At 42.5% G+C, this 25912-nt stretch overlaps 3 protein-coding genes and 1 non-coding gene across 13 annotated transcripts in view; 1 reads left to right on the top strand and 3 right to left on the bottom strand.

Moving 5' to 3' along the window:
* DUSP10 (dual specificity phosphatase 10) overlaps positions 1–2335 on the bottom strand; it is a 261089-nt gene extending 258754 nt beyond the window's left edge. For 4 of the 8 annotated variants that reach the window (XM_086878809.1, XM_086878810.1, XM_086878811.1 and 1 more), the window contains exon 1: positions 1908–2311. The gene's annotated coding sequence lies outside the window, so the exon portion shown is untranslated. Of the gene's footprint in view, positions 1–1907 lie in introns of all 8 variants that reach the window. The other 4 variants (XM_086878805.1, XM_086878808.1, XM_086878807.1 and 1 more) reach the window with 2 other exon arrangements.
* Positions 2336–2343: 8 nt separating this feature from the next.
* On the top strand, positions 2344–2416 carry TRNAT-UGU (transfer RNA threonine (anticodon UGU)). The gene has a single exon. It is a non-coding gene; the product is annotated as a tRNA-Thr (tRNA).
* A 1295-nt stretch (positions 2417–3711) lies between these two features.
* HHIPL2 (HHIP like 2) lies at positions 3712–10573 on the bottom strand. The gene is given in 5 exon segments (XM_086875214.1): positions 3712–4111; positions 4903–4985; positions 7321–7402; positions 8460–8584; positions 10191–10573. Coding segments are annotated over 5 exon segments (1026 nt in total). The 3' UTR covers positions 3712–3758.
* TAF1A (TATA-box binding protein associated factor, RNA polymerase I subunit A) lies at positions 6418–24094 on the bottom strand. 3 transcript variants are annotated; one of them, XR_015283752.1, is made up of 13 exons: positions 23795–24094; positions 22119–22288; positions 21174–21284; positions 20006–20204; positions 19198–19328; positions 18204–18362; positions 17066–17132; positions 15858–15978; positions 14653–14813; positions 13322–13482; positions 12402–12554; positions 10191–12007; positions 6418–7402 (listed from the first exon to the last, which is right to left on the bottom strand). XR_015283752.1 is itself a non-coding variant. In XM_023922888.2 (10 exons), the coding sequence occupies exons 1-10, from the start codon at positions 23913–23915 to the stop codon at positions 13340–13342; spliced, it is 1383 nt and encodes a 460-aa protein (XP_023778656.2). In that variant the 5' UTR covers positions 23916–24094; the 3' UTR covers positions 13141–13339. The 3 variants fall into 3 exon arrangements, 1 of the variants encoding a protein (XP_023778656.2); XR_015283751.1 differs by lacking the exon at positions 12402–12554; XM_023922888.2 differs by lacking the exons at positions 6418–7402; positions 10191–12007; positions 12402–12554 and having other exon boundaries at positions 13141–13482.
* Positions 24095–25912: the final 1818 nt, after the last annotated feature.

The following is a 25912-nucleotide window of genomic DNA, read 5'->3' on the forward strand; positions in this document are numbered from 1 at the left end:
TTTCTAGTTTGATGCTCAGTCTGGGCCTAGAGAAGAAGCTTTAAAGAGCATATGTAAGTGTGCATCTTTAAATATCTGGCGCACCTTTAAAGGTCAGTCATCCTACAGATCTTTCTTAAAAACCTGTGCAGTAAAAATTCACTCTTTTCAGCATTTGAAATCTGTTAAAAATATATTCCTGATCTTTTGATGCAGTACTTAGGTTCCACCTAGTGGCTTTCAACAGTCCTGAACAGCAAACTAGACAGGCATTTTATTGCCTAAATGCTTAATTCTCACATCTGCGTGGGTCTAGCTGCAGAAAGAATCTTAGAGTCTTCTTTAGATGTGGTTCTACAGTTTTGACCTAATCAATCCTCAGAAAAATCATTGCTCTTTAAATTCCACAGGAATGATTCACTTGTCTTTGAAACATTGTATACAAAACATGAGCTAGAACGAGATTTTAAAAATTGAAAGAAATAACCTGCTGTGGTATTTCCACTAAATTACCATTTATTCCAGAGGCTGGGGAAGTTGCTGTGAAGGCTGCATCAACTCCCTTCACAGCCAGCTGAGGAACAGGCACCTCTAGACCATGACTCAGATGACTTTTTGTAGAGTTTTACCTTCAGGTGAGATGAATTACATCCCAGAAGTGTCTCATTTCCTCGTTTTAATTTTTTAAAGAGAAGTCAAGGGGCTTACTGACAGTGTGGTACCACCACCACACCTCCTGAATCCCACCCAGGCTGTCTGACTAAGAAACACCCTGTGACACAGACCTTGAAATGCAGCCCACCTTGCAGGGAGCTCTCAGCAAGGCAGCAAAAGGCATCTGGAAGCAGGGTAATCACAACAGTTACAGATTTGACCTTAGTTTAAAAGCCCAATAGTGGCAGAAAACTTATTTCAACACTGTTCTGCTCTCAGAATATATCTTACCCTGCCGCTCAGCCATGTTAGGCTGATGAAGGCTTGTCTTATAACATGAAAAGTGTAAGACAGTTCTGCTCCTGCCTACCTGAAGGTCATAAAACAATCCATGCTTATACTTCAGTTCCCTGAGGCATTAGCAGAACACTCACTACAGACATTTTAGCCCTCTTTGGAAGACCTGTAGTCCCTCTAAAGAGTCACTATCTTCAAAGGAAACGTAAAAAAAAGTCATCCAAAGAAATGTGAAACTTCATGAATTTATCAGCTGCCACATTAGAGGTCAAAAGCAGATATTTCAAAGTAATTTTAGTGTCTTACATAAACAACTAGACAGAGTTCACCAGAACTGATCTAGTTTGTCCAGAGATCATATGCATTAAAGAGAATGTGATATAAAACTAAAAGGAGAAAGAAAAAAAAAAAAAAAAAAAAAAAAGAGGAAGTTGACCTAGTTCATGATTTGTGGAGTGTGGGATGGATGAAAGGTCTTTAGCTCCTTAATGCAGCTTTTTCTGTCTATCCTCATTTCAAGGAGCTTTACTTTTGGTCACACACTGCTTGAGGCTTGCACCCAGCAAATCATGTCTGCTTTTCTAGAGCATGACTCTGGTACAGCAGAGCTGCTCAGATTTATTACTCCACAGCGGTGTCCCGCCACTTCCTCTGCACAGCTCACCTTCTCACCTTCACCTAAGCTTTCATGGAGCATGTGGCAGAGTGGTTCTTTCATGCAAAGGAAAGGAGAAAATCCTCAAATGCCTTCAAACTTCCACAGTAAAAATCAAGAAATGAAGGCTCCACACTGCCTGTCTTGCTGCTGGGTTCGTACCCCAGTCAAACGAGACATGTAGTTTATCTGCGAGAGTTAAACCAGTTTTTGTGCAACAGTGATTTCACAAAAGCTGAGGAGAATTACAACACTGTGCTAACATCTACTTAAAGCGGCTCTCTCCCCAGTCCGCACAAAAGCAGGTTCTGTGCAGCTTTACCTTCCAAAACCTTGACTCGGGCAGCGGCTGCTCCCTCCCTCACAGCGTGGGGGATGCCCAGGAGAACCGGGAATCCCTCCTGGGAGCAATCGTCCCCTCTGCCACCCAAACTCTCCTCTCCAAGGCACTTCCACCCGAATCCTTGGCAGGTGCGCTCTCCCCCTCATGAAGACGGGGAGGGGCCCCCGTCACCCTCAGGCAAGGCCGCGGGGGTGGGCCGGGAGCTGCATTCCCCCCCGCCAAGGGCAGCTTTTCCCGTGGAGGAGCTCCGGAGGCCCAGCTCAGCCCCAGGATGCCGCAGGTGCGGTGCCCACAGAGGAAGGCAGGGGCTGTCCGGCCTGCCTGGGGCGCTGAGGCGGGCACGGCCCGGGCGGAACGCAGAGGAGGCCGCCCTGTACAGGGACAGGAGCTGTCGGCAGGGCTGGAACTGATAGGTGGCTCCATAGCTCAGTGGTTAGAGCACTGGTCTTGTAAACCAGGGGTCGCGAGTTCGATCCTCGCTGGGGCCTCCCGAGCTTTTCCCGCTTTCTCTTAATTATTGCTTTTATTACTGTTTTTCCCCCAACCAGCCAAGGGGCTCCGGGACGAGCGGGCGGCGGGGGTGGCCGCCTTTTGCATCCCGGCGCGGCGCCTGCAGAGGGCGGCGGTGGGAGGCGAGCGGAGCCCCGGAGCCGCGAGCTGATGCCATGGGCTCGGCTGCCCCCGGGGGCAGGAGCGCAAGGGCGGGCCCGGCTCCGCTTCCCGAATAAATCATTTCCCTGGATCTGAACGCCGAGGGTTGTTGCGGAGCCGCTTCCACCGCCTGGGATCTGGAATCGCACGATGGTTCCAGCCCACGGCTCGGCTCTAACGCGGGGCTTCTGTGAGGGATGCTTGGCTTCTGGTGCTTTGATTGTGTTGGTGTTTCAGATTTGCTGGACGTTTCCAGCCCTTACTGGACCCTATGGAAGCTGCAGGTGATCCATACCTTGAAAAAATATAGCCAGAATAACTTAGGCTGGAAGAGACTTTAAAGATCATCCAGTTCCAACCCCATGGAACTGGGAAGGGCAGGGACGCCTTCCACTAAACCAGGCTGCTAGAGCCCCATCCAAGCTGGCTTTGAGCACTTCCAAGGATGGGACATCCACAGCTTCTCTGGGCAACCTGTGCCAGTGCCTCACCACCCTCACAATGAAGAGTCCCTTCCCAATATTTGATCTAAACCTCCCCTCTGTCAGTTTGAAGCCGTTCCCCTTGTCCTGTCATTACCTGCCCTTGTAAAAAGTCCTTCTCCAGCTTTCTTGTGGGTCTCCTTCAGGGAGAGACAAAAGACTGTTGTAAGATTTCCCTGGACCTGAACAACCCCAATTGTCTCACAGGAGATGTGCTTCAGCCCTCTGAGCATCTTAGTGGTCTTCCTTCAAAAAATAAAATCTAATTTCATTGCCTGAGAGACAACTACTCTTGGAACACACTTTTTCCTGCATTTCAGCCAAAGGAAAAAATAAAAAATAAAGATGGGGTAATTAACATGTCTATTCCATATTCTTCAGTAGAAGATTAAAGTCCTGGACTTTAGAGGCACTTGGATTTATTAGACAGTCATACACAACCAAATCTTACTAGAGAATGTCCATCACAGGCTCTCATGACCACTTAAGTCAGTAAAGGACATCACAGCAGGATTTGGAAGCTGGTGCTGTTAAAGTTTAATATGTTTAATAAAACATATGTAGAGACTGCTAACACTGCCATTAATAAGGGCACACCTGGGACCACTCCATAACAAGTCAGCCAAAATCTCTTGTATTTGGTTGCTATTCAACACTTGTTTCACCATTTTATAGGCTACTTGCTTTTCCTGGAACATCACTGAGCTTCAGAAACTGCTTCTTCCTTCTCCACTTTTCCCTTAGCTAGTGATGGTTTCTTCGGAAGAAACTCCTCAGTTCTGGTTAGGTGGGAGCTCTTCTTTTTTGGCAAAGGTGGTGCTGGTGCAGTTCTGGAATTGTGTCCAATCTTCTTTCCCTTGTGTGGTTTAGCCTCAGCTTTGACTCTCTGTCTCTCTTTACCAGATGCTTTACGCTTTGATTCTTTTATTTTGATGGATGGGGTCTTTTTTGCTTTCTTAGAAGAAACTCTTGGTGTGGCTGCAGTGAGGATAGAAGATATTTTTGGAGGCATGGTTGTTGAAGGTTCATTTAACAGCTCAAGGACAGTCTCTAAGGAAAGTAACTAACACGATTCAGCATTCCTGCTTTGAGGCAAAGGGCTAATTCAGAGATATGACTGATAGAAACACTTATTAGAGCTATAGTCAAAAAAACCAGATGAAATTATGAAAGAAGAAATGCACACTATAAACCTCTCTTCTTCCATCAGAAGAGCCTTGTTTTTCTTGGAAATAAAATTACTGATTTTAGAAAATATGGATGTGTATTTAAGAGAAATTACTTCCAGACAGAATGTGATGAAACCTTGCACACTTCTCTAGCAGACTTAACAATATTAATTGTTCATAATACACTAATATCTGGAAATCACAGACAAGATAATATCAACTTACTAAACACCGGTTTCTACTCAAGATGTAACTCCTGCCCCAGCTGCATGGGACTTTAAGACAGAACACAGCTTGGAAAAAGGAAGATTGACTCCACACAGATGCACAGAGAAGGCATTATTTGATTCAAGAAACTTGCCTCAGAGCCAGGGGGCAAGCCCTTAGAATTTCCCAGACCTCTTCCAATGCCTGAATCAAAGTCATCAGTTCCCTTGCAATGCCCATTTACACTATTACTTAGCAAAACTTAGGAAAAAGAAATAAATAATGGGTTTAAGCAAAGGCACAGCATCAAGCAGACAGCAGAAGCACACGTTAAATGTGATAACCAAATTTTAGGATTGCCCCTGCTCAGTGCTTTAATTGTTAAGGCTGCTGAAGGTTTCAATCACATGCCTCTAAGCTTATGTATGTTTTGTTTCTGATTAAAATCAAAGCCTGACAGCTTACTTGCACGTGGAACAAATGGTATCCGCTTGCTCTTTGTTTTCACTGGAACAGGCTTGTGTTTACACTTTCCTGGTGGAGCTCTCCTTGGAAAACAGAAAGCCACATGCAGACGTCTGAGAGATTTTTAGGGAAGTGTATTTATTCCATAGGCACACAGCAATTCCCTGCTCTCATTTGCCTCTGGTGGAAGAGGCATGAAAGCCCTTCAGGCACCTGGAGTGCAGCACAGGTGGAATTCAAGAGGCAGACACAGGGATGGCAAGGCATAAAATCCCTGTCCCAGCAGCAAGTGGTGAATGTGACCTTTGCTGGGATTTCCTTTGGATACAATAGTTCTGCAGCAAGAGGGGTGAGAAAGAAAAGGAACATGCACAGAGGGAGGGAGCCACAACTGCAAAGAAATGTGTCTCTGCTCCTCTCCTGCTGTTCCCTGACAACTTCCCACAGGACAAAAGCACCAAAACAAAAACCAACCAAACACATTTTCCCTGAGGTAAAGATGTTGCACGTTAAGTGACAGGAAGAGAGGTAGAAAGGAGCACAACACACCTGTGTTCTCTGTTAGCCACCAAGGGAACTGCTGTAGAACAAACAAGAACAGGTTCTTCCAATCTGTCGTGCTTGACAGCACCAAACAAAGCAAAGCATGACCTAAGGCATCACATTCTCTTGTGATTAGCATTCTCCTTCAGACAGTGGCAAGAGCCAAGTGCTTCATCTACACCATTTCAATTTTTTGAAAAAGGTTACTAAAGCAGGGTTGCAGGCAATGCTGTGGGGGTTTCTAGTGGGGTTTTTCCTCTCCATCTCTCTTCTCTCCGGTTTTAAAATGACATTCTAACTCGTTTTCTCCCGTCTCGGGACAGAAGGAATTTGGTGCCACCCTGCTGTCTCCCGGAGTACTGCTGGAGAGGCAAGCCGAGGTGGGGACAAACGGCACTGCTTTCCTGGCAGGTTCTTCGGGAAGTTTGAATAGACATCAGGCACATGAGAGTGGCCCTGGCAATGTTTTAGAAGCAGGAGTTTGTGTGGCTTGCTGTCCGTGCCAGCGCACTTCCTGCGGTGCGGGGGCAGGAGGCAGGGAATGCTGGTTTCGCTGCCTGGGAGTGCACCCAGGAGAGAAGCCAGCTATCCCCAGGAAAAATCCTATAAACAGCAGTACAACGCAAAGGAGAAAGGTTCATGAGGAGACCAGAGTCACCCGAGGAGCTGGAGGTGTCAGGAGTGCTCCAGAGCCTGCTCAGGCTCCCAGGAGCTCTGCACAGCCTGGGCACGCCTGCAAAGTGCAAACAGACCAGGGCAGAGCTGACACAGCCCTATCCGGCCTAAGGCTAACAAGGGGATCCGGAAAACGCAGGAAAACATTCCTAAGAGCCAAGGGAGCAAGTGCCTGGTCCTGCTCTAGAAGTGATGGACACAGAGCTTCAAAAGCACAGGGTTTTCATGGCACATTAAGGAGTGGCATAGAGACAACAAAGATATATTTGCTTTGATAAATAGACTCTGCTCAAGCTCTTGATGTTTATGCAAGCTCACAAATAGATACACATATTTATTTTAGCTGAAAATACTACATTTTGGTCAACCACAGTTAATGCACTTCCTCATAGATGAAAAACTGTTAAAGGCAGAAATCTCCTCAAGCAGTAAAAGATTCAAGTTCTGTTCCCATCGCTTTGGTACACAGCTTGAGTTAACTACCTAGCTTTGGATCTAACTTCTCAAGGAAACATAACTTGTTTTCTTCATTTTGCTGGTGTCCAAGGTCTCTGCAACAGCACAAACACATTTCTACTGTATCTACTTTACAGAGTGATTTGAAACTCATTTAATGTTTTTTAATAAAATCCAAAAGCTAGGGAGGCAAAAAAATTACATAAGTGTGCTTATTGTTGTAAAAACAGACTTTAGCAGGGATAACTGCTTAATGAGGAAACAACATTTTGCTTGGAAAAACTCAGGTTTGGGCTCCAGTTATTATTTGAGCACTGCATGAACCACCAGGTTTCTTTCATCTTTGTGAAGAAAACTGTGGAGTGGCATTTATTTTTTATTTATATTAAAGTGCATCATAGATATTTGATGTAATGACCTGAAAGGATATGGACCATCATTTTTAAAACATTTCTTTGCTGTAATTCAGATATGGAAACTTTCTTTTAATCCTTAACTCTCCCAGATCTTCAAGGAATTTGAACTCTATTTCCTTTTTCTCTGTGCACAGATATGATGAGTGAGGAACAAATTCACTCGAACTGATTAAAGTTGTGCCAAAGGTACAGTGTGTAAACAAAACCCAAGGACTGGATGCAGATGTCAGTGTATCAGAAGTGCTTGGCATTCTTTTACTACAATAGCTGGGGAGTTTATGGTGATTACAGAAGAATTTGGCATGGAAATCCATCTTCAATTACAAACCTTGCAGGATCAATGAGCTTGTAGAGCAATCCATGTGGTGCACAGGCACTGGGATAAGAAGTAGACATAAAATACAGTTCACCTAAATGGAAATGAAAAAAGAATCTGTAGATGCTGAAGATGTACATTGATTAAATACATAGGCTAAATTAATCTGATATATGCACAGTATTACTGAAACACACTGTAGGTGAGATTTAAAACTGATACAAATAACTAAATACCATCTCATGCAATTCCTGTAGGTATCATTGACTCTGTGATCATCAGGAAAAAAAATACTGCAGACAACATTTTCAAGTGTTACAGATCTAAAATTATGTTCCTCCAAATACCTTTAAATGTTTATGCTATGTATGTATGTTTGTGCTATGTATGTCTGTTTGTGCTATGTAAAATGTAGGGTAAATCCTGAAAATAAAGCATTGTGTTTGAATTTGTATCTAAATTTAAACTCCTCGTCTTGCAAACATTCTGGGTCAGAACTTCCAAAAAATATTTCCATTAAAATCCCACCTCTATTTTAATCAGCACAAAGTTTCAGAAATTAAAGCAGAAGAGGCTACATTCTACAGAAATATTATTTTACTGGTTTTCATGCCAGCAACCCAAAACAATCTATCCAGATCTTTTTTTGGCACAGATAGAAGAGGGTAAGTACATGCAGAGTCCAGGAAAGAACTACTACATTAGTAACTTTTCTGCCTCATTAAATAAGTTTGCTTCATAAAACAGAATTAATTTTAAAATCTGGGCAGTTATACAAGCATTGATTTTTTTTGTTTTGTTTTGTTTTTTTGTGCAAGTAGCAGCCTTTCCAGGATATTTAATATGAAGACTCTGATTCCAAACTTCACAAGCAGGTTGTTCTCTTTGCTCACAGCAATACCCAGGGGCTTTTCACCATACTAAGAACAGGTATGACTTGTGAGTAGTAAAGCCCTTGCAGCTTTTGGATGGGGCAGGGGGTTTCTCACTTTTCATTGCTGCCATTTGGTTAACAGAGAGCAGCACAGAATGTCCTGGTTTCTGTTGCTTCCACATCACATCTGTGAGGAACATCTCCCTCTTCCCAAATTGAAAGTCTCCAGCCTTGCAAAGGGGAGCCAAGTCCCCCAAGCCTGTCCTTGCAGTCTGACCCCAGTCCCAGCTGGCAGAACCACACCATTCCTGAGAGCCATCCCCAAAAGTCAACACTTCAGCAGAATGTCCTTGTCTTTTTGCTCTCTCAGTCCTCTTCTGAAGTGAGTACTTCATTAGCACCCTTGAGAATATTTTTAATTTTGCTCAAGTAAGTGTTAAGAGTCCAGTTCCTGGACCAGCAACCTGAGAAGGTAAAAAGAGAAAACCAACTTCCTCTTATGCAAGGCATATTGTCAGTGCCTCTGAGCTTCCTAAGCTCTGTTCTGCTAACAGGCTGCAGCAGAAAGGTCTTCTACAGTTCACCCTCCTAAAAGAGGAGCAGCATCCCTGGGCAGCTGCCATGCTTTTCCAGCCATGGGACTTCCCACACAGTGTTTCCCTGGCAAAACAACACCTGCAGCACATGGACCCAGCAAGGCACACAAGAGGGAGGCTGTTCCTCAAGGTCTACATGAACTCCCAGGATTAGGTGGCCTTGCAGTCACTGTTGGTTGTCTGCATTCAAGCATGCAGGAAAATTAATCTCATCACTTTATAAAACCAACAAACCAGAAATTGCTAAGATCACATTGATATTTCTGTTACTTTCTCTCAAGAGTGTGCATTCAGCAATAAAACCAAACCTCAGATTAAAACTGCTTTTAAAATTCTGGTGCTCTCCCTGCACTAGCTCCCGTCCTATGGCTTTCAATCAGCTCGAACAAGGCTTAATTGGGCTTGTTTGATTTTTTTTAAGCTCCTCCTGTAGCAGTTTTCTTAATAGGGAAGCATCCTTTCAGCCATCAGCCAAACAGCTGCTCTACCACATGTAGCAAGGTTTGCATCCAGGGAAATTTTCTAGCCATGCAACTTGCACTACACCTCTTTAAGAATATTACAGTTTTCAGAGTTTCATACTAAGTTTTTAAGATAAATCCTAGAATAACTCAGCTGAGGGTCAGACTCTAAACCTCTAAAAGCTCAGGATATATTAACTACAAGAGTTTTGCTTGGTTTTAGAAGGACTGAGTGTGTCTTTTGGCTGCTTTGTGTTTTGGCATGCAGTGGGTGCAGTTTGGCATGACTAACAGTTGCTAAAAAGGCAGGAGGGTCCTGCCCTCTGATTCCCAGGGTTCAGGGGTGCTCAGGCAGAACAGTGCCTTTGGGCTTTCTTCCCTGCACACTTTCCACGAGCCAGGTGGGCAGTGGGGAGATAGCACTGATGAAAACACTGTGCCTGCCGCCTTGGGACCTTGTAGCAGCTGTGTGAAAGCACTTCCTCTGAAATTTTGTTTTACTTTGACAAGCACAGCATTTGGAGCATCCTCAGCAGGAACACAACCAAAAAACATCCTCCCTGCAGTCCAGAGATCCGAACACTCTGCCTGTAATTCCTCTATAATTTGTTGCTGTAGAATTTATAATCCAGCACCTTGCAGCTGCAAGTAGGAGGTAAATACTGATCTGTAATTCTCTCTTTCATTATGGGAAAATCATCATCCTCACTGGGTAATGTTTCCATAAACCCTTATTGCTAGCAACTGTCACTATATATTCCCAGATTTCAGTGATGCACCTTAAACAAAGCACTTTGCAAAATGCCTGCTGAGGATTAAGTGCCATTCCCCTGCCAGCCCACCCTTCCCCTGCTCCCACACCTCCCTTCACAGCAGCACAGCAGTCAGAACCACAAGTGACCCCCCAAATCATCCCAAAGTGTAGGATACAGATATTATTTTTCTTCCTACCTGACACAGGATACACGTTTGATGCATGTTCCACGTAGTTTATTCCCCTGGGGATCCATGTAATCCATGATGTCCCAGTATTTTACTGCAATGCTGTTGTCTCTCTCCTGGTCACAGCAGCCTAAGTTTTCATAGGGAGAGCACAACTCCAAGGGCAAAGGGGGCTGGAAAGGTGGTCCATAGTCCAGACACTGAGGGTGTCCCAGCAGAGTGACTGTCAGGCACAGCAAGGAGAGGCAAACACACACATGTGGGCAAAGAAAAGAAACTCCAGAGCTGCTGCTGCTCTTTCCAGCCTATGGCCAAGCATTCACTTCCTTCAGCATAGGCTTCTTGAGATCAGATGTATAAAAATCCTGGACTTCTTTGTAGCAGAATTTCATTTATCTTCATTTATCTTCGTTCATTTATCTTCTCTGTTTTATTAATTGCCTGTCCCAGAGCTCAGCATTCCCTGAGGTTTGCTTACACCCCCTCTTCCTTTTTCTCTGAAGTTTACTATTTGGCAGCAGAGACACCCTCCAGGCTGCCTCTTTGGTATTCCACACATCACAGGGCTGATCCCTCCTCTCTGGACATTTCTCCTGCCTCTAGAAGCACCCACAAATCTAACCCAAACATTTTAGCTTAAATTGGCTGAGAAATCTTGCACCCGGAAATACGAATAATAAAAATATGAGATGTGATACCTATATACAGAACTTGATAATCTGTACAAGACACAAGTGAACAATTTTCAGTTCCTATCATTTTTCTCAGCTTTTGAAATGCACCAACCTTGGGTGTGGTTTCATGAAGACTGAACAAGGGTCATAAAATACAATCGAGGCAGCAATTAACCATAGGAACAAGTGACTTCAGAGATGTTGCAGTTACCCACAAATTCAGGTATACATTCAGGGTTAAAATGAGAAGGAATTCAGGAGTGATGGAGGAAAAATTCATTTAAGGCACCAGCACAACCTCAAGTTGACTGTGATATTCTGCAGTAATCCTGTACTCAAGCCAATCAATTTTTGTGGGTTTGATCTCACTTGATATTAAACTAATTTAAAATGCATGAGACCTTTGCACACTTTCCCCTCTGGTAAGTAACGCTTGAGGCAAGCCCTTCCCACCAGCTAGGGATGCAGGTGTTTGTACACATTGTTCTCAGCCTGTGCTGGAGGCCAACACTTCCCTAAATTTGCTCTTCCATAACTAGGATGAGATAACTGATCACAGCCACGTGGACAGGGAGCTATTTCTTTCATGCATGATTAAAAAAAAATTCCCCACAGAAGCTTTGCCCACAAGATGGGGAGGAAAAATGATAGGAAAACCAAATCTAGAGCACAGAATTCAAAGATGACCATTCCAACTCATTAAGAGTTGTCACATTCAAAGTACAATGCACAGGCTTGAAAACACAGTGCACACAGAGTGATTTGACCCGAAGTTTCAGTCTGGATTTGTGATCCGCTGGTTTGTCTCAGGTGCAAGTACTGTGGTGTCAGGAAACAGCAAGTTTTTTTCAGGACATAGAGTAATGTGTGGGACAGTTACACAAAAGCTGTGACTGTGCTCTTGTACTTGCTGACTGCAGCATGATAGTTCTAGCACTTGGAGAGGACATGATCCCCCACAACAATCCTGTTTCCAGAGGTCACAGGAGAAAGCTGGAAGCACCACCATGGATTAGCAGATTTTTCAGACATCAAGCTCCTCTTTATCCTCTCACTCTCCTTATCTCCATCCCAACCTCTGATGCTTTGTTTCACATTCCTTCCTCAGTAGAGTCTCAGCAGCTGCAAGGCACACACATCTTCCACAGGAAGCTGTGGGGACAACAGGAAATTTCATGGGAACTCTCACCAAGCACCAGGGCTTCAAGCATTCAGCTTTTATACTACTTGTGTTGGGTTAATGATGAAAGCTCCTGTGCATACCCACAAAGGAACACAGGCAGACAATGGAAGGGGGAAGCCCAAGTCACACTCTGCTGAGATGCTCTCAGGGTCATCACAGGAGTCACCAGCCCATCAAAGTCCATCTTTGCAAGTCCAGGGAAGCAGAGGGGCACAATGGCAGGCAAGAAGCCAAATTAAATTCTCCAGGGAAGGGACACCTGGTTGCCTGCCAGGGCTGTCCCAGGACAGCTTTAGGCCCATGTCCAGGCATAAAACCCCAGTGAGATGGACACTGAGAGAAAATTTGGATCATCTCTCTCACCTGAGGAGGGGTAGCTTCCCAGGGTGGGGGGACACCTCATGGGATGCTGGGGAAGAACATTTTGAAGCTTCACAATCTAAATTAAAGTAGCCAAATCCAGTTGAAGATCTCCAACACAACCCCCTGACTATTACACAATGAGGCAGCAGCATTCTTAGGGAATCAGAAGTAAACAAGTACTAGGGTTAGGAATGATGAGTAATTACCCAAGCAAACATAATTACAGCAAGTATTTCTTAATGTTAATTAAATTAATGTTTAACTAATTAAACTTAATGTTTAAGACACATTGTCTTAAGGCACTTCTCACAAGACCCATGTGAACCCAGACCAAAATCCCAGATAAACACTGAGTTTTTAAAAGCACAGCTGTACTTATCCATAACCTACTCTGCTGCTAAAGACATCTTTGTTTCAATCCCAGAGGGAGGTTCAAGCACTTCACCCTCCAGAATTCTACAGATCTGGCATTAAAACAGAAGTAGTATGTGGAAACCATTTTGTCTTGTTTTCAAGCAAACTGGAATTCTGGTTTGTGGTAACACATCAACATTTGCTTTCCAAACACAGCAACACTGTGTATTTCAATTCATGGGCATGACTGCAAAAAAAGTCTCTTCCAGCATGTAGAGAATTTCTCAGTATTTCTGTGCCTCTGCTCTTTCAAGATGTATTTGAAATCAACACTGTTTGCATTTCACACAAATATAACATTACATAAATTCTTTCACATTATCAGTTGATTTATATTCATTTTATTATAAAATAAATAAAAAACAAAGTTTTTTTTACATAAATATACATTAAAAAAGTGTAGTACTGAGTCAATAGGGTCTGCCTAGAAGTTCTGGAGTAGCACCAACACAGAAGTCAATTTTACAGAGGAAAATTTTACAGAGAGGAAAAAGTACACCAAGAACCTTAAGGACATCTTCTCATCAAGGCTGAGCAGAGGAATCTGGAGGACCAGATATTCTCAGGTAGACAGGATTGTGCCTGTTCACAAACTTCTTCAGCATCCGAAACCTTTTCAGCTGAGCTTTGCAGCCTTGGTGTGACACATATTTAAAGTATTTGCAATCTAAGGAAAGAGAAACAACCAACACTAAGTTATACCATGATACAAGCAAATACAAAATGTTTTCATTGTTTAAATATTATGCAGACAGCTAAGAAACTTTTCAGTAATTAAAGGTATTAAAATCCAAGACATGCTCATTAGAGACAGAATTGCAGCATTAAATAATCTATCCTCACTTAGCCCAGTAAACATTCTACATGTATCTAAATGTCTGTTATCTTGCAAAATATTTTCTTCTCTTTCATTTTTGGTCTGCAAATTAGATCAGAAAGTAAAATTTTGTGAGTCAAAAACATTCAGGAGTAAAGCAACATTGATATCATATATTAATTTATTATGCTGGATAAGGAAAATAGAGGCTCACATTGAAACAAGTACTGAAATTTCATTCAGGAAAATCTGAACTTGGAATGATTTTATTAGCCATCTGGAAATACAGGGAGATAGCTAATACTACTGAAAGCAAAACAAAACATATCCAAAGAGTTTCCAATATGAAAAATTGTTCTATGAAGTGCAGAAGAAAAAGGTATAGAAAAGGTGACAATGAATGTCCTCGTTTTGCCTATCAACCAAAAATCCATACCACTGTATAAGCCATTGTCTCCAGACCATATTTCCCTTCTAAATTTAGCAGCTGATTCTTGGCCTGACCCTTCCCTTGGTTTTGGCAGCATTTCAAATAATACTGCTAAAGAGGTAATGATCTTCACCTTCTTACCAAACTGCTGATGGTTTTCATTCAAGACTCTCCCTCCTCCTTCCTACATTACAACATCCCCACGGTCCTTAATGACCAGCTGACCCCCAGTATTGCTGAGACACTGCCTAGGCTGGCATCCAGCAAGCAAACTCCCTGCCATCCTCACTATATTCCATCAGGAGGGTGTTGTGCATTTTTGGAGTTAAGGTTTGAAGGTCAAACAAGACAAATAGTATTGTGGCAGCTCAACAAGGCCAGATAAAACTGAATCCTAAACCACAATAAAACTAGTTCCCCACTGTTAAAAATCAAACCAATTTAAATACCTTTCTTGTTCAGCTCCAAACACAGGAGTCTTTTTTAGAAGAAACTGCATTTCATCCAGGCAGCAGATCAGCTGCAACCCATGTCATTAGGTCTAGAACTAGATGTTATTTTTGTTCTATGTAGTGAAAAAAAAATTATACCCTTTCCAAGTAGGACTCCAGCCACCAGAGCTTTTTCATATGAAAGGCTTTTATTTTCCTGCCAATTCCTTTTTGCCAAGTAACGGCTAAAATGGAAGGCTGGCCACCAGTCCTTCCTGGAGCTCCACTCTTGCTTGATCCAGTCAAGATGTTTCCCAGAGCTGGAAAAAGGTTAAACAAGTTACAGAAAAGGTTAAATTGTGATAGCAAGATTATTAGGAGACAGTGAATGTTATAATCAGCTTGCTACAAATCTCATAAATTGCCAGCACAGACATACTGACTTCATACCAAAACACTAATAACCAACATTTTTATATAAAACTAATGGGGTTTTTTTTAATTCTAGGTAACACTTGTGAGGCTGGAAGTGAACTCCAGCAATCTTACTAAGCCTTGGCAATAGCACTGATTATGATGTGAAATGAAGCAAGCCTTTCACTTGTGTGCCAGTTTGTCAATAGTAATAGAGAAGTTTCTCCAGGTTTGTCAACAAATGAGTAGTATGAAGGGGTTGCTCTGTCCTTAGGAAAGGTTTGTGTTACTCCAGGCATACTTAAAGACTAACTTATCCCAAACAGTTATTACTGTTAGGCAACAACACCCTAAACCAAGCATTTCAGCAACACAAACTCCTTCCAGCCCCTCAAGGGAACCTACAGGAAACATGAAGAGGGAGTTTTTCCAAGTGCAGGCAGAGATAGGACAAGGAGGAATGGCTTTAAACTAGCAAGGGTCAGGTTTAGATTAGATATTAGGAAGAAATTCTTCACTCTGATGGCGAGGTCCTGGGTCCGTTTTGCCCGATATAGTATTTGGTGAGTGGTCTCTCCCTGTCCTTCTCTCAACCTGTGAACTCTTTGTTATATTTTCTCTCCCCATCCAGTTGCTGAGGGAACAGATAGAACAACTTTGGTGGGTACCTGGCATCCAGTCGAGGTGTCCCTGCCCATGGCAGTGGGGCTTGAACAAGATGATCTTTAAGGTCCCTTCCTACCCAAACTGTTCTAGGACTCTATAAAGTATCTGCAACAGGGAAGTGACATTCCCATACAGTGACCAAGATGCCCAGTACATTTCAAGATACTCTGAAGTTGTGTATGAAAGGCAAAAATGAAGACAGAGCACAGAGGGTCACTGTGTAGACTGACAGAAGGTAGAGACTTCACACATTTGTTTCAACACCCTGTATCAGAACTACTTACATTACAATTTGTTTCACCTGTCTTGCCAAACAGCTCCATGCTTTTGCATTTTCCTTCCAGCCAGCATAATCCAAGGCTGCAAAAATAACTTCTAGGCCCATTCGACGTTTTTTTCTCTTCTCTGCAAAAAGATGAGGCTGATTAATGAATTACACAGATCAGGATGAACTGCTTAGTAAGGTATGAGTGAAATACAGTTCTCCATTCTGGCCCACCCAAATGCTGCTACTTTAAATGTAAGTTATGTTTATTGGCATAAATTTCTTTAAGAACAGAAGATTGTTCTCATTAGTTATGAAAAGTTGGCAAATGAGTCACACATGAACTGAAAAAGGAGGTGTCAGGCAAAAGGTTTCATCCCTCCCAAAGAAGAATCATAGAATGCTTTGGCTTGGAGAAGACCTTAAAAATCATCAAGTTCCAACCCCTTGCCATAGGCAAGGACACCTTCCACTAGACCAGGTTGCTCAGAGCCCCATCCATTCTGGCCTTGAACACTTCCAGGGATGGGGCATCCACAGCTTCTCTGGGCAACCTGAGCCAGTGCCTCCCCACCCTGACAATCAAGACCTTCTTCCCAAAATCTCTTCTAAACCTCCCCCTGTCAGTTTCAAGTCATTAACCCTCATCATTTCAGAAGAGAGAACAATCTTTACTGATGTACATTTCACCAATCTGTTGACCTGCTGGGACATGCCAAGCCACAAGAAGACAGACAGCTTGGCATACAATTGATCAGAATGAAAAAATAGTCTTCAAATTGGAAGACTTTTCTACCAGCTTGAAGATAATGCTTCCTGAAAGAGAAGGAACATTTTGTTTGATCAGTAACAATGAACTAAAGAATAGAACTATTCCAAGAAAAAAAAAATAAATAAAAGAGATCCCAAAAATGGAACGAAGACCTTGGAATTCAGAGTAGGATGCCTAAAAAAAATTATTTTTGAGATGCTGCCTGTGCCTTACAACAGTTTTCTTTGTTCAGCCTTTAAAATGAGAAAGGCATTTGTTTACACAAGTTTGTAAATGACTGCTCATACATCCAGCTAAGAGGTTATGGTAATTGGAAAGCTGGGATTTGAGTTGGTTTTTTGGCATTATTTCTTATGAAACAAAACTACTTTCAAAAGCAGAAAGAAAGCTGTAGGATAATCCAGAATAGTTTTCTGAAATTAGCATAAATGAAATGAACAAAGGTAAAGACTTACTTGATTTCTGAAGCATGGTATTAAAATCTATCATTAGTTCATGAGAAGGAACAATATCATGCAAGATCTGAAAAATAAATGACAAAACCCAGATAAGTTATTGTGAAAGCTCTTGAAGACTTCTACTTGACCAAGAAAAGCACAGGCTTCAGAGCTTTGGGTGCTTTTAGTTCAGAAAAATAAGCAATCTGGTACTTTGGTGCCTTGATATAAAGAATGGATCTCTAGATTCATTTTGCTATATGTGACACTGCTCTGTGACACCATGGATGAAATACCCTGATGGCTGCTGACAAAAACTGCATGTGGCAAATACAACATTGTGAAGGAGCAGCCCAAATCCATATTCAGTGTCCCCTTTTTTGAAGGCAATGTCATTTTCTCCCTAGGACAGTTTTAGCTCCCCTGTCCACTGCTCTGTGCATTGGATCAGTTTCTGGACTAATCAAACCACTTCTATGACTCATCTCTGTTTTATAGGACACTTATGTGTAAAACCATTGCTAAAACGCACTGAGGAGAATTTGATAGAAATCTGCTAGAGTTTCAAAGACTAAACCAAACAAAACAGCCTTACAAACCTGTTTTTAAACACTTCCACTAACAAAAGCACATTAGTGCCATCAAGTGGCAAAACATGGCTTGCAAGCAGTACACCAAGAGCAAGGAAAGCAGGAATTTAAAAGCTTAACCCAGCAAAGTCTTGTCTACCAACAACCAGTAGACATTACCTTTTAGCTTTAATGCACATCTCATTGAAAACAAGCAAAGAAACTAATTGCTAGACAGGATCAATATGTGAAAGAGCAGGCATTTAATGATCTGTGCAATATTGTAAAGATCAAACTGTAAGAGAAATCAATGCATGCACAAGACTGCTGATACAGACTTCCGTAACCATGTGAACATGTTCCCTGAGCTTGCTTACTGACTTTTAAGTGATATCATGTACCAGTTAAAGGCAAAACAAGAACTGCAATTGAAGGACAGTAAAGGATTCTGCTCCCTCCCACTAATTTCCCTCTAACCTTCTACTTCCCATGAAAAATACAATAGGATAAATAATATTACAGAGCTCAAGCAAGCTGTCAGAACACCACATGACTGACACAGACTGTATCTCCTAAGGGATACCTACCTTCAGTGCAGATATGAGGGTTTTTTTTGATTCACCCTGCCTCTTGAGGAACTGATAGAGGTAGACATGAGCATTTGGGTTAGCTGGGAACTTGGAGTTGTAGGCATATTCATTTAACACCTGGTGGGCCTCGTTGTGGTCTCCATAGAACTCCAACAACTGGAAGTTAAGTCTGTCATTAGTTTGTCACATACAGGCAACCAAACTCTTACAACTCATTTTGGACTGCCACAGAGCCCTCCAATAGCACAGTCTGTATCTAAGAGTGAAGCATATTAGTTAATTAGATACCCTCCTGTCTTAATGTTACTGGCTTATCTGAGCACAGAGAGACAAGAATTCACACACAGAAGCTACTCTGGGAGAAAATGCCTTAACACCTACTTAATTGTCAAAGAATTACCATCACTTTCTCACTGGAAGGAGATGCTGAAGGCACCTGCCATATCTCTAAAGACAATCTGACAGCACCAAGGAAAATTCTTAAGATGTACTTAGAGAAGTCAGAGCTTATCAGTGTTGAAAAAAAGTAAAAGATATCTTTAAAATTATTAATTCTTAATTAAAAATCCTAAGCAGGTATTTTAAAAACTTAAACCAAAACACAGAGGGGCTGCATATTTGGCATCTCTAACATTTCATGTATCTAGAGAAAACACTGCCCTGCCAAAAAATCAGAGAAACTGTTTTGAGGAATTTAAAGTAAAGCAGTGATGCTCCAATTTCTGCAGCCCCACAAAAACAAAATATGTAAGCTGTTTGTCTATTTCTTTTTCTTGGCAGTGCACAGATAAAAGTTCTTTTTGTACTCTGCTCAAGCTCTGCAGCTCTACCAGGAATACACTGTGCTCTCTATCAAAGCCAGTGACACACACATACAAATGTGTTGCTTTTGAAATGCTTTGTTTTCACTCAGACAGAGAAAATAATCTGCATTTAAAGAAAATTAAACAAGGAAACACAAAAGGAAGCCATCTGTAAAACATTCCCTTACATCCACGTAGCATTTCACAAAGATGTCCCAGACTCCAGGTATTTTAATAATCTCCTTCAAGCTCACTGCTGCCTTCCGAAAGTAACCATGCATTTCCTGCTCAACAGCCAAGTCTGAAAATCCATCCTCACCTACCAAAGCACAAAGAAAAATCAAAAAGTTATAAATAACTCAGCCAAACACAGGGAACTTCAAGTGCTACACCTAAGGGATGATCACATTTTGCTAAGCAAGGACTCTAGTCAGAGAGCTTTTAAGAAAAGACTCCTCAGTATTGAAACAAGAAATTTTCACTGTTCCTCATTCAAATTTATAACCAATTTCAATTTATGGAGCACAATGAGTAGGACTCCAAGAGAAGATGTTACCAGCACAAGGTCCACAATCCAAATTCAACATCTGGTTTTCAGAGAAACAGAGATCTAGTGTAAGTGATAAAACACATGTAGCATCTTCTATATCTTTAAACAAACTGTAATTCAAACACAAGTGGTGAGGGCTTTGCTATCACTCAGCGTTCCAGAAGCAATCAAGTACTTGCACACCTATTAAGCCACTGCTTTAAGGGATTGCATTCCTTTGATAATTATTTTAGGTGATGCTGGCTGGACACAGGGAGAAATTTTCAGAACAGCATTTCAGGACACTTCCCAAAGTGCTATTTTGGCACCACCATCACTGCTGATACAGAACTCTGTACCAGCCACACCATCACACTCTGAAGTCTAGTAAAGGAAAAGGTGTCATTACAAACCACAGCATCTGAATGAGCAAACTGAAGCTACAGCTCAATCCAAAACACACTTACCATGCTCTAACAGGATGTTCTTCTGCTTAGACCAGCTATAGTAGTCCAAGAGTCCCCTGTAAGCCTGAATCAGCTTCATTTCCTTATCCTGAATGGCTGTTTGCTCTCCAAACCTCCAGCTTTCTGCCAGGGACAGGTTCTGGTAGGCTTCATCTATTTGCCCATTACAGAGGAGATGAAAGATATGCTCCAAGCAGACCTGCAACCCAAACAGTCCGAACCACAACATTTCACACTCAAATGCAGAGATTCTCAGCTATACAGCAAAGTTCTACACACATGTGCAGAGAAAGAGGAGACTTACTGACATGAATAAAAAATATCGCCAACACAGGTAATGAAGAATTTAAGTTATTTGTGTTATTTGCCTCAAAAACCTGCTTGTCTTTAACAAATGCTGTACCTACTTCAGAAGATCTAAAAATGACCTGAGAAAAGCCAGCTGGGCTGCATTTGCAGATTTTTCAAAGCACCTGAAAGAGGGATGTCCCACCATGTCCAACCCTACCATGTTGACTGGGCATCGTAAGATAAAAGCCTAAACCTTCAGTTAGCTCCAGAAAACCCTCATATGGAACTTCTTTTGAAGACATTTAATAACAGAATGAAAGACAGAAGCACCATCCCAAGTGAGAAACAGACAAGGAAACCAAAACAATATAGGTTTGAATGAGACACCACAGGAAAAAAAAAAACATAATCCTGCCCCTGCCTTCAGCTGTCTTTTATACAGTTTTATAATCAGATTAGCTACTCAAAAAATGAGAGGGTAATGAGGCAAAATTTAAGTAAAAATGTTTAGTCAGGAGCACAGTGGTCAAATTAAGGACTGGAAATAAAACTTTGCAGGTAATTACCTGCATTTACATGTCATTGGGACACACATGAAAATGAATTTAACTGCTTCAAATTCAAAGCTTAATTAAAGGGTTTTTAAGCACTTCTAAGGACTGAGAACATGCATCTGTGATCAAACATACAGCCCAAATGAAATAAGGTTAGGTATAAAATTACCTTCAAACACCATGCAGTTGGTAATTCAAATATTGGCTTTGAGGTTTTTTTGACTAATGTCAGTAGTACATTTCAAAAGAGATTTGGAAATTAATATTCAACTAAGTGTTCAGGTAAATGTGAAAATCATCAGGGCTGCTTTAAACACACTCACCTTCAAGTACCTTTTTACTCCTAAAGTTTTCATCTGTTCCATGAAATAGTTGAACTCTTTCATGCTGCTTTGGGAATGATAAAAAATTTCAGTTCCTATTCTCCAAATCACCTGTTTATGGGAAGAAAGAAAATCAAAACCAACCTTAGTACAAAAATGGCAACAGACACCACATATCCAGTCTTACTAAACTTACAGCTACTGAAGGACATGAAAATAATGTACATTTGAACTGCAAATAAAAAATACTACAAAGCACTATCCACTGCTATAGTGACCTACCCACTCATCCAGTAGGACTTTTAGAGTCATTCAGTGGGTGGTTCAGAATTGCTCATTATAAATGCAGCACTCCAGAAGAGTTTATGAAAACTGCATGCCAGAGGGCTCCTCCTCCCTTCACCAAAAAAATATGTTCTTCTTTGACATGACCCCACTGAGACACCAAGTATACACAACTCTTTGACCGTAACAGCAAGGATTATTTCCAACTTGATGTAGCTCCCCAACTGCATGCACTTGTTTCCAAGGTCTGCAAGCTAGCCATATTCAAGTACTCCACTTATTTAAAAACTCTGATCCTTTTCCTTCCATCTGCTTCCATCTCAACACCTGCAAGGAGTTTTGCAGCTACTGGAAGAGCTGGTAACAATCTAAATAAGCAACCAACTTGCAAACCAATTCTGACTGATGGCATGCCAGAACCAAGCACATTAACTGCTTTTCCATTTTAGAAGACTACTTGGAATTTTCATAGATACAGTGCTGGTAGAGTGAACTTATACCAAGCCAAGTTTTCTTCTGCTGTGTCAAGGATCTATTTTTTTTTTAAATCAAGCCTGTGATTAGCTAATTAAGAAATATGTCAGTCCTGAAGTATACAGATGCTGCTATGCAAGTATTTTTTCAACAGCAAAAGAACACAGATAAGGAAAATGGGTTTACCTCTGATGGACCAATGTGTTCTCTGGAATAGTCCTTCTCTAGTGACTCAACGTAGCAGGTCAGGAACTCTGCAGCCCTTTTCCACTGCTTTTGGAGCAAGGCATCCTGAATGTAACTTAAACATGCTTCCTTGCTCTTCCTGAAGTTTAGCTTGTGTTCATTGGAAGATACTGGAAACAAACAAACAAACCAAATAAAACACCAAAAACCAACCAAACAAAAAAAATCAACTGAGCCCACAGCTATCACAGCCCTGTTTCAGACAGCCACATGCTCTCCATTTCAGTGTCTACATTCCTTGTATGGATACTACAAAGAGTCACCTTAAGCTCTGTGCTTTTGAAGATAAACACACCTGTTAGTCCACAGGGAAGTAAGACTATGGGAAAAGCTGGAAATGCGATATGAAATGGCATTTTCCATACATAGCACACAGCTGTGCTTGAAATTTCCATTCATTTGAAACAGTGAATAGCCATCAAGTGTCACACTACAGCCCTACTAGAATCAGGGAGACATGTTGCTTTGATAATGTCACAGTAATATTTTGGGGACTACTCTCTTTACTTATCAATCATCACCAAAGTTTGTGATCCCACAGTGCTGCAGATTTGTATGCACACAAACAAAGAGACCATTCCAGTAACAAAGGCTAAGCAATTCCTATAAAGGTAAATGTAGAGAATTATTCTTATTTGAGTACAAAGCTGCAAAGAGACCACCTGGCCTTTTTACATCAACAGTAGTTCAATTAATACTGAAACCAGCACAAAACTGAAACTTCATTCCCATGAAGTTTGTTTAAAGCTCATGGCTGTATGACCCTACAACAATGCTCATCCATAAAAAGCCACCTGCAACGCACATGAAGAGCTCACAAAGACACCTCCTACCTAGAAGCTATAGCTCAAACAATGGCTAAGTCAGGTAGTCAGAGAACCATCAGGGTTGGAAGGGACCTCTGGAGATTATCCAGTCCAACCCTCTTCCAAGGCAGGGTCACCTGGAACAGGTGACATAGGAATGTGTCCAAGTGAGATTTGAAAGTCACAGAGAGGAAGACTCCACAAACTCCCTGGGCAGCCTGTTCCAGTGCTCTGCCATCCTCAGTGTAAAGATCTCCCTAATGCTGAGGTGCAACTTTTTGTGCTTTAGTTTATGGCCACTGTGCCATGTCCTGTTGCTGGGCACCACTGAAAAGTCTGGCATCAGGCAAAGGCACCTGCCTTTGAGATATCTGTATGCATTAATGAAACCCCCTCTCAGTCTTCTCCAGACCAAAGAGGCTCAGCTCCCTCAGTCTCTCCTCATAAGAGATGCTCCAGACCCCGAATCACCCTTGGTGCCTTCTGCTGGACTCTCTCCTGGAGCTCCGTGTTTTTCCTGCCCCGAGGAGCGCAGAACTCGGCACAGCACCCCACACATGCCTCACCACTGCCGAGTAGAGAGGCAGAATCACCTTCCTCGACCTGCTGGCAGTGCTCTTCCCAATGATACCAAGGGCCCTCCTGCCCGCAAGGGTACACCGCCGGCTCAGAACACAACTATGGTTATTTCGAGCCTCTTCCCCGGCGCTAGCGGACGATTTGGCGAGCAGAAGCTGAAACTCTGTGCCACCACTCCCACGGTTCCCCGAAGGAGCTCTCAAAGAAAATGCACAAACGCTCGGCCCTTACCCGGCTGCGGCCGCAGGAAGGGCAGGTGCAGGGGTGGCTGCAAGGCGGCCCGAGCCACGGGGCTCCTCTTTCTCTTCCCCGCCGCCGCCTCCCCATCCTCCTCCTCCAGGAAGCTGTCCATGGCGCCGCGGGCAGCCGGGCTCCGACCTCACCTTGCAGCTCGGGGGGCGGAAGACGCCGGCCGAAGCGAAGGCGGGGGCTCAGCCGGGCCCGGGCGGGCAGCGGCCGTGCCGCCGCCTCACGCCGGCCCCGCGGGCACCACGGGCGGGAGATCCCGGCAGGCGCCGCGGCCCGGGAAGCGCGGGGCGGGGACGGCCCCTGCGCGTGCGCGCTGAGGGCCGCGCGACGCGGCCGCCATGAGGGCAGGGGGTGAGCGGCGGCCCCGCAGAGTTTCGCTGTTGTCCTCTGCGTGAGGGAGTGGGGAAATGAGGGATGAGATGAGGTGGAGAACGGGGGGTGTGCAGCGGTGTGGCAGACAGGTGTTTATTTCTAGATGTACCACGATCAGAGCATGAGCAGAACCGTGGCTTGCGCACTGGTCACTAACGAGCGCTTCCTGCCACCCCTTCCATTAGCTGTATTGCTACTTTCCCGTTCCTTTGTAAATCGTAACGTTCTACAGAAGGAGAAGATTCCGAATGAAAATCCCATGCATTGTAGAGCAATTATGTTGCCTGTATTTTGTGAATCCGTCTGCCTTAGCCGCAGCATCTGATTTATACAAATTTGCGCTGGAAGTTGTTTCTTTAAACCACTTTGGAATTGAGTTTGCCCTGGACTGTTTTGATGTGCGTAAAGTCCAGTTTGCCGTGTAAGATCTCACAGAGTTGTTGGTTTGTTTTTGGTTTTTTTTTTCAGAACTGCCCTGGCATGGGAAGGTGAGTAAATAATAAACTCAGATTAAAGGTTCGTGTGATACAGTGTCCTGGTTCCGCTGTGATCAATAACCAGGGTCGGGAATAGTGCGAGGCAGAACAGTTGTTTGCAGCATTCAAACACTTAAACCTCATATATCATACCTAAATATGGTATTTAATAAATCAATGTGGGGATAAGAGAAGTCTCCCTTCCCTTTTCCTTTATTTTTAATCCTGTGTTCTTCCTATAAAGTCCAGCATTTCAGTTCATAAGTAGTGTTATTAATGGATAATTAACTTTCTTGGCTGATAACAATGAACTGTTACATAGCACCACGTGTTTAGCAGTGCCATTTTCTTTAACTGTCCTTTATAATTTGTACCTTGTGTGAGTGCCTCACTGATCACTGGTGTTCCCCAAATTTGATGTCACTTCCTACAACACCCCTGATCTTCTGCTAGCTCAGTATTCTAATTTCAGAATCCAACTTATCCCCCTTTTTTTGGTAAAAGTTCTCATGTTTGCATGCAAGGACATTTACTTTTAGCTTTTTTATTTTCCTGTGTCAGACGTGAGTGTTTCCTGACCCCTAGGTAAACTTAGCCAACTGATCTTGTTAATAGGTATCAGCTACATATTAACATATTTAGTAGGCATTTTAGTGCAGAAGATACACAAGAACTGCTTTGTAAGAATAGATGAACGTTAGATACCTCATGTACAGTGGGACTATACTCATAGCTGAATACATGTTTCCAAGATTGGGGTTGAAGACTGGAAGGAAATCTTGCCTGAAATATCTTAATTAAACTAAGTGAAATATTTTTCTTTTCTTTCACACATTGAGGAAAGCTGGGTATGTTAATAAGTGGCTACATTATTACCCTGAAATATTTGAAATTGTAGGAAATACTTGACAGTTGCAGTGGTAAACTTGTGTATGTGTATCAACTGCAAGCTACTCATTATTGCACAATAAAGGCAGTGACTTATACAAGAAGTATGTCATTTTGTTTTTGTTCACATCTCCCTTTCTTGCCCTTGTCTTTACAACCACAGACACCATTACCTTTTATCTTGGTCTTTAATAAAGATAAGCTTGATAATTTGTACTGATGAAAAATAATAAAACAGCTCTTTCTTCACAAGAAACTGGACCTAATAGTGTGGGCACTACACAACAGGAAATATTAATGTTGGGGAAAGAATGATTATCTTTCATTCATACAGGTATCATAAAATGTGGCTTCCATATTGTAA

The sequence above is a fragment of the Cyanistes caeruleus genome, chromosome 2, assembly GCF_971803275.1.
Source record: "Cyanistes caeruleus chromosome 2, bCyaCae1.hap1.1, whole genome shotgun sequence".
Taxonomy (NCBI): Eukaryota; Metazoa; Chordata; class Aves; order Passeriformes; family Paridae; genus Cyanistes; species Cyanistes caeruleus.